Source organism: Rhinolophus sinicus, chromosome 8, assembly GCF_057876585.1.
Source record: "Rhinolophus sinicus isolate RSI-liver-muscle chromosome 8, RSI-T2T, whole genome shotgun sequence".
In the NCBI taxonomy this organism is placed as follows: domain Eukaryota; kingdom Metazoa; phylum Chordata; class Mammalia; order Chiroptera; family Rhinolophidae; genus Rhinolophus; species Rhinolophus sinicus.
The window spans coordinates 34,006,167-34,015,443 of NC_142508.1; the positions used below are offsets into that span (position 1 = coordinate 34,006,167).

General features: G+C 55.4%; 1 protein-coding gene across 1 annotated transcript; it reads left to right on the forward strand.

The window, feature by feature from the left end:
• Window positions 1–159: 159 nt before the first annotated feature.
• On the forward strand, window positions 160–4,896 carry SBK2 (SH3 domain binding kinase family member 2). Its single transcript, XM_019710898.3, has 4 exons — window positions 160–313; window positions 1,128–1,402; window positions 3,099–3,301; window positions 3,643–4,896. The coding sequence occupies exons 2-4, from the start codon at window positions 1,138–1,140 to the stop codon at window positions 4,231–4,233; spliced, it is 1,059 nt and encodes a 352-aa protein (XP_019566457.2). The 5' UTR covers window positions 160–313; window positions 1,128–1,137; the 3' UTR covers window positions 4,234–4,896.
• Window positions 4,897–9,277: the final 4,381 nt, after the last annotated feature.

Here is a 9,277-nt window from a genome sequence, read left to right on the forward strand (position 1 = left end):
GGGCAGCTGGGTGGGGGTCAAGGCCAGGGAGAGAAAGAGAAATGATTTCATCCTCTACAGGGGGCCTAGACTCCCCAGTGTGAGGGAGGAGGCTGGTTGTTTGGGTCTGAGGGAGGAGTCACTGGGCTCCCTGGGTCTGGGACATCTGTCTGGCCACAGCCAGTTCTGGGAATCAACACACGATGTCGCTCCATCTCCAGTGGGGTTGAGGGGGCGGGGTCTTGTTCCTGGGCAGGCCTCCGCTGGCATGGGCTCTAAGTGCCGGGCACTGACCACAGCGGGCAGCCGAAGGGCCAGGCAAGCCTTGGAGAAGGTAAGTCTGGAGGTCGGAGCCCACATCAGGAGGAGATAAGAGTTAATGGGCCTGAGGTGGGCAGCACCTGACAGTGCAGCTGGGCTGGTGGCCAGAGTCCTGGGTCCCTCAGGGGAGCAGAAGCTGGCCCTTAAGGCTGTAGAGTGTTTGAGTGTTAGGGACACAGAGTCTGGGGGTCCCAAGATGTGTGAGTTTTATAAGGTTGCAGGAATAGAGGAGTCCGGGGGCCCCTGAGTCTGAGGGAGGAGGGGGATGGGGTCCTGGACTCCTGGGTCTGAGGGAGGAGGGGACTGGGGGCTCACTGGCCCTTCCCATTGTGACTCAGTCTCCCTCTTCATTAGAGGCATTTAAGGATCAGGAAACCAGTCGCAGGTTGGGGTGAGGTCAAGCCCTGGGTCACAGATGTCCCTTACCCCCGCCCTCACATCCATGTGCTAGCTAAAGGTCCAAGGGTGAAAGATGAACCCGATAACTCGAGACACCCCCATCTTGTTTCCAAAGCAAACAGACTTAGGCCCTGGGTGGGGGGGGCAGTGGGGAGGGGATGAGCAGCCTCTGTCTCCTAAGCGCAAACAGGTGCTCTCTACCCCCAGGGGCTGGGAGGGCAGGGCTTCACACACCAGGGCCTGGGAATATCTGGGTTCCAGATGGGAGCAAGCACTTGGGAATAGTCCCCAAGCCCTTGAGAGTCCTCAGGTCCAAATCTTACAGCCCCATCGCCTCCACCCTCAGACCCAGGAGTCCCGGCCCCAGCCCTCTTCCCTAGGGCCACAGATCTGGTGGGCCCAGGCTCCAGGTCACCTTCTGTCCTTAGCCCTGCAGACATGCCAGGCAAACAGTCAGATGAGGAACAGGTGGAGGGGGCTGCTGAGAATGGGTCTGCTGAGAATGAAGCTGATGAGGACCTGGGAGGCCTCACGTTGGAGGAGCTGCAGCAGGGCCAAGAGGCGGCCCTCGCACTGGAGGACATGATGGCCCTGAGTGCCCAGACCCTGGTCCGAGCCGAGGTGGATGAGCTCTACCGGCAAGTGCGTCCCTTGGGCCAGGGCCGCTTTGGCCGGGTCCTGCTGGTCACCCACCGTCAGAAAGGTAGCTGGGCCTGGGGACATCAGCAGGGTTGCAGGGGAGCTGCAGCATGGGCCAGGCTGGGAGCCTAGAAACCTGACAAGTCTTGCCTCTCCCCTCCAGGCTGTGTATCCTTGGGCACTCCCCACCCCTCCCTAAGCCTCACTCTCCTCCTTTGAAAACATGGTGACAATTCCTTCTCTGTGGTTCTCTGAGCACATGTCCATGGTTGTAGTTTCTGGGGACAATGGGGAGCAGAGAGGTCTCCCCCCATGGCCCTCACACGTGGCCGGCTTAGTGGTCACCATGGGGTTGGTTCGGAGCCAGGATGTCTGCCAGGCCCCTAGCAAGGCCAGCGCACAGTGGATGGGCAGGGTGCTCACCCAGCCCCAATCTGATGCCTTTTTGGCAAGTGTGCATACATCCTCCGTCCTTCTCACAAAACAGGGACATTGGGGATAGAACTCGGAGTGACTGTCAGTCAAGACTCACCTTCCGAGTTCCCCTGGGGGCTCAGCCTGTTTGGTGGTGCTGGGGACCCAGACAGGAGTGAGAGTCAGCCCTGATTTCAAGGAGGAGCTCATGGCATGAAAGAGAACAGTGTGTTAGTCAGCTGGGGCTGGCATAACAAAGTCCCATAGACGGGGCGGCTTAAACAACACAGATCTATTCTCTCACAGTGCTGGTGCCTGGAAGCCTCAGATCAAGGTGTCTGTCAGCAGGGTCGGTCTCTCCTGAGGCCTCTCTGATCGGCGTGTATATGGCTGTCTTGTCTGTACCCTCACAGGGTCCTCCCTGTGTACGGATTTGTGTCCTGATCTTTTCTTATAAGGACACCAGTCAGATTGGACTAGGGACCCCCTAACAACCCCATTTTACCTCTTTCAAGACCCTTTCTTCAAACATAGTCATATCATGAGTGAGGGACACAATTTGGGGGGGGGGGCACAATTCAGCTGGAACAAAGAGAAAGACAACCAAGACCTAGGTCACCAGAGATCTCGGAGGCAGGAGCAGTGACAGGGGATGGGGCTTTTAAAGGAGGCCTCATCTGCTGATGCTTCATTCAACACACCTCCTGAGGCCTCTGGATGCCACCCCTGGGCTGGGCTGGGGGCATGAAGGTGTCTCTGGCCTGAAGACACACAGGTGGACAGAGGTCACTAGAACAGAAGGTGGTACGTGTCATGATGGGCGATGTAGACGTTTCCCGCAGCTGCATCCAGATGGGGAGTGAGTGGCAGAGGATGGTCAGCATTTTAGGTGTGGGAGTCCCACATGGCCTCCTGATGGGCAAGGTTGGACCCTGGCAGGTGGTGATTATAAAACTGAAAAGACCAGTGGTCCTGCCTCCGGGAGCTTATATCCTAGGAAGTTACTATTAGGATGGAATTCCTAATAATTCCTCATGGCATCTAACACCAAGTGTAGGGTACCTTTTCCCCAATGGCCTCAGATGCGGCTTTTGGGCATGGGTTTGCTGGACCGAGGGGCCACACTAGATCACTGGGAACTCTTGAGTTCAGCTTTCATGGTATCATCAGCTGTTATTGTTGCTACCCTCCCTGTGTTGTGGTGGCCATGCCGTGTTTAGGGTGGGCTTAATAAGGAGGCAGGAGCGAGGGGGTGGATGTGGTATATAGGAAAGAGTGTGGGTTGGGAACCAGCAAAGGTGACCCCAGGCTCTTCCTGCTCCCACACCTGTCCCTGCCACCCCCAGGCACGCTCCTGGCACTAAAACAGCTCCCAAAGGCCTCCACTTCCCTCCGCGGATTCTTGTATGAGTTCTGCGTGGGCCTCTCATTGGGTGTGCACGAGGCTGTGGTGGCAGCCTACGGCATTGGCATCGAGTCCGCCGACTCCTACAACTTCCTGACGGAGGCCGTCCTGCATGGGGACCTTATCACCTTCATCCAGCCCAAGGTGGGTACATAGCTCCCTGCTGGGTCTTGCAGGAAACGCCCCTAAACAGCCTGGGCCTCAGGGGTCACACTCACTGTGCCAGGCCTCAGGCATCCCCCCGGAGACCCTTTATTGGGCCCACAGCTCTCATAGGATTGCTAGTCGTCTGTCAAGTTCACTTACACCACAGAGCCAACACTACACCTTCTGAGATTCACCAGCCCTCACGAGGTCAGATTGGGCCTCTCCAGGCCTCACCGGGGCCAACCTTTTGAGGCCCTGCACTCTCCTGGGCCTGTTCCCTGGGTGTGGAGCAGCTGGATGACCCCAGGCCCCTTGGGCCCTGACACGTCTCCCCTCAGGTGGGCCTCCCACAGTCAGCAGCCCAGCGCTGTGCGGCCCAGCTGGCGTCCGCCCTGGAGCACATTCACTCCCACGGCCTGGTGTACCGGGACCTCAAGCCTGAGAACGTGCTGGTGTGCGACCCGGCCTGCCGGCGGGTCAAGCTGACCGACTTCGGCCACACGCGGCCCCGCGGGACCCTGCTCCGCCTGACCGGGCCGCCCATCCCCTACACGGCCCCTGAGCTCTGTGCACCCCCTCCCCTCCCCGAGGGCCTGCCCATCCAGCCTGCCCTGGATGCGTGGGCGCTGGGGGTCCTGCTGTTCTGTCTTCTCACGGGCTACTTCCCCTGGGACCAGCCCCTGGCTGAAACCGACCCCTTCTATGAGGACTTCCTCCTCTGGCAGGGCTCGGGCCAGCCCCAGGACCGGCCTCAGCCCTGGATCGGCCTGACGCCAGTGGCAGATGCTCTCCTGTGGGGGTTGCTGGACCCCCAGCCCCGAAGGAGGAGCCCTGTGAGCTCCATCCAGGGCTACCTGGGGCAACCCTGGAGGCAGCGGGAGGGGGAGGCTGCAGAGGGAGATGAGGGGGTCAAGGAGGCTGGAGAGTGAGAAGGGCCAGGACGTGGGGAGCCTGAAAGAAACCAGGTGACACATCCTGAGGTCTGGGTGTCATGTGGTGGCTCTTGGTTTCTCCTTTGTCTGTATGTGTCTGTCTCATTACTTTCTCCTTTCTGTCCTCCTTATCTCCCTCCCTTGCCTTGTAGGGTTTCTGGGGCTGCTATGTTTCTACTCACACCTGTCTCCATCTTCCCCAGGACCTTTGCACTTGCTATCAACCCGTTTCCGTGAACCTGACATGCTTACAGCTCACCCCTCTGGAGGCCCGGAATCCCCCGGCCCCCACGACTCTCCCCTGCTACACTCATCCCTCCTAGCTGCGCGATGTACTCACTGTGCTTGTTCTGAGTGTCCAGCTGGAGTGTGAGCTCCTGCATGTAGGGGTCTGGCCTGTCCTGCTCTCTGATGTGTCCTGCGCAGCTGGGGCAATCCCAGCCATGGCAGGTGGGCTGTAAAGGCTAATCCACAACGGACCCCTGTGGCGTTGTACCGCCCCCTCCCCGGCCCTGTCCTCCTGCCCTGTCTGTCTCTCCTCTCTCCCTAGGTTTCACTCACTCCCACATGCTGTGCGACGCCCTCTTAATAAAGTGCTCTCTCTCTTCTCACCCCAATTGTTCTCTCACAAATAAAGTCCCTCTGACACTTAGGTCCCCATCATGCTGTTGGTCCATCAGGTTGGGAAAGGGAAGGACGGTATGTGTGCGTGTGCACTGGACAGCATGCTGTGCAGGAGGGAGACAGAGAGAGGGAGACGGAGAGACAGAGACACAGAGAGATGGAGAGAGACAGAACATGGGAGAGAGAGAGAGGGAGAGAGGGAAGAAGGGAGAGACAAAGAGGGAGAAAGACAGAGATGGAGAGAGGAAGAGAGAGACAGAAAGAATGGCAGAAAACTGTCCCACAGTGTCACTGGGTGAGAGGCTGGCTCTGGGTGTGCATGTGGGTTTGCGGGTTTGCCTGGGAGTAAGTGTAGCTGTTTATGCTGGGATTACCGGGGCCTATTTCTGCACATCCGTGTGTGTGAGCAGGAGAGGGATTAAAGAAAGTGTGAAAGTGTCTGTTTGTGGACAGGGAGCTGGACCAGAGCATGTATTTCTGTGTATCTGCGTGTCTAGGAGCCTCTAAGCCCACATGTGTACCGGTCATGACATGAACGTGTGTGTCCTCAAGGGGACAGAATGGAAGCTTGAGTGTTTCTCACTCTGTGTGGACATTGGATCCGTGTCTGTGTGTCCATGAGGACTTGAGTATGCATGTGTGTGTGTGTAGCAAGGGGAGAAAAGTCACACGGGCGCAGGCCACTGCCAGTCACCAGCTGGGCCCCTGCCCCTTCACACCTTCCCCCTCTCAGCCCAGCCCCTTCTTGGCGGCAGCCCTGTTTGCAAACACTCCGTCTTCCTCTCCGTGCCCTCCTTGGCCACCAGCCCAGTACAAGGCTACAACTAGAGCTGGATCATATGTCTCTGTCCCTGGCCCCTGCATACACACCCCAATGCCCCTGCTGTGGCCACTTTGGTGTTGCAGTGTGTGTGAGACAGCGTGTGTGGAGTGACCCCAAGGGCCCCCTGAATCTAGGTTCAATCCAGAGAACTGGGGACACGGGCCCCTGTCCTGGGCAATCCAGGTGAGCTTCCTGGAGTAGAGGGTCACTGGGGGGTGTATTGTGGGGGAGCATGAGCAGGACCTCTTACCGCCTTATCCGTGAATCTGAAATAGCCCAAACAATTAGGCCAAGAATGTGTCCCAGAAAATCTGGAGGCGCTGGTAGGCTGGACGAGGGTGAGAGGGGAGTGGAGATGAGCAGGGGTTGTGGTGGCTGCAGATAGTGTTAATTAGTGGCAGCAGCTGAGGATTAACTGGGAGGTGACAATGACCCTGTGATGGGCCCCATGGAAGGGGAGGAGGATCAAAAGTCCCAGGAAGGTCCTGGAAGGGGCGGGACAATGCTGATTGAATATTAATTATGTGATACCTAATACTAATAGTAACAAATGCTGATGAAGCAGCTCCTCCTCAAGCAGCTCCTTGGAGGGTAGGTGACATCTGCTCAGTCCCTCAGAGCTACCCGGGTCACAGGTCACGGGTGGGCAGTAACGGATGGCCCAGAGCAGCCAGGGTGTCAGCCTGCACTCAGGGCAAGTCAGGGAAGAGGCAGCACTCGAACCTGAGCTGGCTCCTGCCCAGGGTCCATGTTCTTAAACCACAGGGGTGTCTTGCTGCCATCAGCGGACGAAGGGGTGCTGTGCGAGGGACTGGGGGTGAGAGTGTGAGAGAGTAAGGATGAAAACGAATGTGTGAGGGTGTGTTACCATAGGTGTGAGTGTGTCTGTGTGTCAGTGTATGTATGTGACAGTGTGAGTCTGGTGTAAGAGTATGAGAGTGCGTAAGTGTAAGCATGAGTGTGCTGTGTGTGAGAATGTTACCATGTGTGACGTAGTGTGAGTGTGAGTGAGTGTGAATGAGTATTCACCGTGGGTGTGAGAATGTGAAAGACTATGTGAGTGTGTGTGATGGGAGGGTAAATTTGAGAAAGTGTGTGCGTATATGTGGGGGTGACCGGGAGTGTAGGTGAGCAAGTTGTGTGAGCATGTGTCTGTGTGTTGGTGAGGTGGTCATGGCTTCCTTGGAGGAGACTAGAGTTGGGGCATCTAAATGAAGACCAAAAGGAAGGGCTGCAAAAGCCTTCGGACCCACGGAATGGCCATAATTGAAAGACAGACCATGACATGTGGTGTCGAGAACATGGACAAGTTGGAACCTGGTGCATTGCAGCTGCTAGGGAAGAGTCTGCAGTCTCTTTACATGTTAAACATAGAATTACATGTGGCCCTGCAATTCTGCTCCTAGGTGTCTACCCACGAGAAAAGAAAACATACATATATACACACACACACACACACACACATTTATAGCAACATTATTCACAATAGCTAAAAAGTGGAAACAACCCAAATGTCCATCAACAGACGAATGGATAAACGAAATGTGGTCCATCCATATAGTGGAATATTGCTCACTCATAAAAAAGAAGAGAGCACTGATGTGTCCTGCATCATGAACAAAACTCGAATATATGTCAAAGGGAAAGAAGCCCATCACAAAAGTCGACTTGTTGCAGAATTCCATTTATAGAAAATGTCCAGAATAGGCAAACCCATACAAACAGATTAGCAATTGTCAGGGGTAGGGCCATGGGGGAGGGAATGGGGAGGGACTGCTATGGGTACAGGTTTTCTTTTGGGGGGTGGTGATGGTGGTGGAAAAGTTCTAAAATTAGATTGTGATGAGTGTTGCACAATTCTTTAAGAACCATTGGATTGTGCATATAAAAAGGGTGACTTTTATGGCATGCAAATTTCACCTCAATGAGGCTGCTAAAAAATGTGTTTCCAAGCCTGTCGTGCTATGACCTTGATCAGGTCTCTGTCCTTCACTGAACCTCTGAATTGCCATTAAAAAGGAAAGAAGACCCCTGCTTTCCTAATAACTCTGAATTCAGGACCTATTCACCATGAACTAAGTCCTTCAACCCAGGACCCATTCACTTGGGTCAGTGATCACTGGGCGTTCTGGGCTCCCCACGGCTAGGGAACCCCATGCTTGCAGGCAGGACCAGTCACAAAATTTGTGGGTGTCCAGTTTCTTGTTAAAAAACAACAGCAAAAAAGTTTTCTCCTTCTTCTCCTGGTGCCTGCCTGAGGGCAGAAGGCTAGGAATCTCGCCACCAGACCCACCAAAGGACAGCCAGGCTTGCAAGGCCTCTGGAGACTATCTTTTTCGGTCATTCATTTTCAAGTTGGTGCTAGCACACAGACTGCAAGTGACGGGAGGAGCATTTCTCAGACTTGAATAGTAGCCCACGAATTGGACCCCTTCTCCATCTTTTTCAAAGATAGAACCTGATCCAGTAGGTCTGGGGTGTCACCCAAAATTCTGCTTTTCAAACCAACATCCAGGTGAGGCCCATGCTTCTCGGGTCCCTGAGTCACACTTCAGGTGCAAGGAAATGTGAGAACAGTTTCTGAGTACTGATCCCACATCCTAGCTAAACTCGTAGTAACACAAACCATTGGTCTGCTAGATTCTTTGGGCTTTTCTATGGCCTGAGAGAAATAACAGATCTGTGTCTTCCTTTCCACCCTTTATCTGATTAAGGAAGTCCCCTCTGCTTCTACTTTGCTTAGTGTGTGTGTGTGTGTGTGTGTGTGTGTGTGTGTGTATGTAAACTGAATTTTTTCTGCATCAGGCAAGCTTGCTAGGCCTCTGAAGCTACTGTTCTCAGCTTGTTGCAAGCTGGCAGGCACTGACTCAGGCTCAGCTGTCCCAGGGGAGGTGTCCAGGTCAGAGCCAGCAGTAGGTGGGGGCTGGCCACCCATCCTGGCCTTGGGCACTGGGGCCAGATGTTCGGGCTTAGCTGCCTGGCCAAACAGGGATAGAGTGACCAGATAATTAAGTACCCACTTCTTTAGGCTGGTGGAAGATGACAGGGGGTGGGGGGACCTTGGGCCAGGGTGCCTGACAGCACCCCCAACCCCTGGCTTGCAGAGAGGGGCTAGGAGCTGGGCCCTCTGGAGTGACCCAGAGCTCGTGGAAGGTGACAGGGGCTGGAGGGGACCTTTTGCTTCCAATCTGGGGCATCATCCTCTGAGCCCTCGACTTCCCAGATGGCAAGGGGAATGCAGGCAGGAGCCGTCCCCTCAGCCCCTCCCAGGTCACATCACCCGTCAGCAGTTATTTAAGTCTTGGGCTTAATGAGGTCTGTGGAACAGGGATTCTCTGCACGCTCTTTTGCCTCTTGGCAGAGGCAGACAGTCCATCTATCAGGACCCCCAGACCTTATCCTCCCCCACACCCCAGCAAGTAACTGGACCCTGCTGGCCTTTGTAGGACTGAGGGGGCGCCAGCTCCCTGACCTTCCAGGACCTGTGAGCCAGGCTGACTGGAGAGAGGAGAAGGAAGAATGGTTTCCTGCCTGAGGCTGCAGGAGCCAGGATTGGACTTGGGGGTCTTCCAAGACAGCCCCCAGTTTACAAGA